The sequence below is a fragment of the Arachis stenosperma genome, chromosome 9 (genome assembly GCF_014773155.1).
Source record: "Arachis stenosperma cultivar V10309 chromosome 9, arast.V10309.gnm1.PFL2, whole genome shotgun sequence".
Classification (NCBI taxonomy): domain Eukaryota; kingdom Viridiplantae; phylum Streptophyta; class Magnoliopsida; order Fabales; family Fabaceae; genus Arachis; species Arachis stenosperma.
In genome coordinates this window covers 120,424,953-120,427,298 of record NC_080385.1, presented here as the reverse complement: position 1 = coordinate 120,427,298, position 2,346 = coordinate 120,424,953, and the positions used below count along the sequence as shown (strand labels likewise).

The following is a 2,346-nucleotide window of genomic DNA, read 5'->3' as shown; positions in this document are numbered from 1 at the left end:
AGCGCTAGTTCAAGAACAGTTTTTTTTTTTTTCCCTGCTGGATACCTAGGATTGCGCAATAATGGATTTATTTATTTGTCCATTAAATTTAAACTTGAAACTACAATGGATTCTTTCAAATTTTAGAAAGTAAAAACTGAAATTTATAATTTTTATGTTATTCATTTTCATTAGTACTGGAAAGTAAACAATAAACTAAGATATGAAGTTGTCTAATAAGAACATTTAATAATTTCGCTAAGTAAAACTATAAAAATTCAAAGAAGAACAAAAGAAGATGTATTCCACTAAACCAAATTCTAAACAAAACTTAATAACAAGTAAATTGTTTATTAAAATAAAAACGAAACCTTAAAAAACTGTAAATTCTAGACCACTTTTGGTTCCTAATTAAAATTGAAACTCTCTTGGAAGGATTTAATCAACATGAGTTATCCACCTTGGCTTTAGCTTCTTCACTTGCAGAGTTGACAAATTTCTTCCAATAATAATGATTTTGCCACACAACAGACATCTCTTCGATGGGAACTCCCTTAGTCTCCGGAAGAAACTTATGGATAAAGCAGCTCATAACCAAAACAAAAACAGCAAAGAAGATGAAGAGGCCAAATTTCATATGGCAGAGCATGGAGGTGAATACTTGAGCAATAGCAAAAGTGAAAATCATATTAACGGATACATTGATACTCTGAGCTGCAGATCTGACTTCAAGGGGAAATATCTCGCTAGGAACCAACCATCCAAGAGGACCCCATGACCATGCAAATCCCATCACATAGATGCATATAAATCCCACCACAAGGAACGCGTACCATTTTGGCAACGTTCCTGGGTTTCCATCTACTCCAAATTTGCTTGCTATTGCGGCGGTTATCACAATCTGCATCCATCCATTATATATAACAAATTCAACAATAATGTAGGCAAACTAATAATTAAAAATATAAATGAGTAAAAAATGTACCTGACAGATAAACATCTGAGCACCGCCTTCGAGAAAGAGCTTGCGCCTTCCAACTTTGTCAACGGTAAAGATTGAAACAAAGGTAGCAAGAGCATTAAAGCCACCGGTGATCATGGAAGACATAAGGGAAGCATTGCTACCAAAGCCAATGGTTCTGAACAAAACAGGAGCATAGAAAGTAATCACATTCATGCCGGTGAGCTGCTGGAAGAAAGGAATGGCTATGGCCATCACGAGCTGAGGCCTATAATGCCTCTTCAACAGAGTGGCCCATGGGTGATTTACTGCCGCGGACGATTGACTCGCCTCAACAAGGTCCTTGAACTCTTCCTCCACGTCACTGGTTCCTCTAATCTTGATCAGCTCTTGCTTGGCTTTCTCATCTTTGCCACGCTCGATCAAGGAGCTCGGCGAGTCGGGGAGAAAGATTGCGCCGATGACGATCATCACGGCGGGGACAGCCGCGAAACCCAAGCTGTAGCGCCAGCCTTCACCGTTCTTCATCTTGGCGAAGAAATAGTTGAGAACGTTGGCGACAAAGATGCCAATGGTGATGGCCAATTGGAACATCATGTTAAGGGCTCCTCTGTATTTGTAAGGAGCAACCTCCGACACATAGATTGGAACAGACTGATTAGCACATCCAATTCCGAAGCCAAGCAACATGCGACCAACAATGAGCATCCACACTTTCTGAGCAAACGCATTGAAACCGGCACCCACGAGAAACAGAATACCGCCGGACAACATGGTAAGACGCCTTCCAAAGATTCGAGTGATGGAAGACGCACAGAGTGATGCCACGAGAGCAGCCAGATACAGGGAGGATGTAAAGAGTGTCAAAACCTGGCTGTCAAACCTGCAATACTGATTGTCAGATGGCTTCATGTTCATCTCCTTTGCATACACGTCTGGGAAAAATTTCTTCAGAAAAGGATCCATCGATGTAACTCCACCTGAGATGCCAAGATCATATCCAAAAATTAGTCCTCCAAATGCAGCAACCATGCACGTCACAAAAACCCGGAAAGTGAGTTTTCCCGGATATTGCTTCCCATTGGCAGAGCCCTTTCCAATGAGTCCTCCGGCCATTATTGTATTTGATCGGTGAGTGGAATGGAACACAACACTTTGAGTTGCTAACAAGGGAGAAGAATAAAAGAACAGCTGATGATGAGGGATAGATAGAAGAGAAGAAGAGAAAAGAAAAGACTAGTGTTAGGTTTGTTACAATTTAAAAATTTTTTTTTTAGTTGATGGGTCGGATTTTTGGGTCGGATCGAGGAAAATATTAGCTAAAAGTGTTACTTTTTTTAAAAAAAATGAAAAAAAAATTAAACGGGCCACCCGTTTAGCCTGCGGGCTAGCCCGTTTAACCCGTC

General features: G+C 40.5%; 1 protein-coding gene across 1 annotated transcript; it reads right to left on the bottom strand.

Annotated features, from left to right (window-relative positions):
• Positions 1-416: 416 nt before the first annotated feature.
• On the bottom strand, positions 417-2,081 carry LOC130951810 (sugar carrier protein C-like). Its single transcript, XM_057880547.1, has 2 exons — positions 965-2,081; positions 417-880 (listed from the first exon to the last, which is right to left on the bottom strand). The coding sequence occupies exons 1-2, from the start codon at positions 2,054-2,056 to the stop codon at positions 422-424; spliced, it is 1,551 nt and encodes a 516-aa protein (XP_057736530.1). The 5' UTR covers positions 2,057-2,081; the 3' UTR covers positions 417-421.
• Between the last annotated feature and the right edge of the window lie 265 nt (positions 2,082-2,346).

Bases quoted from the DNA above. Each gene is read 5' to 3' on its own strand.
- LOC130951810 (XM_057880547.1), bottom strand. From the start codon at position 2,056: ATGGCCGGAGGACTCATTGGAAAGGGCTCTGCCAATGGGAAGCAATAT. The intron at 881-964 runs GTACATTTTTTA...GGATGGATGCAG, and splicing joins CTCAGATGTTTATCTGTCAG to ATTGTGATAACCGCCGCAAT.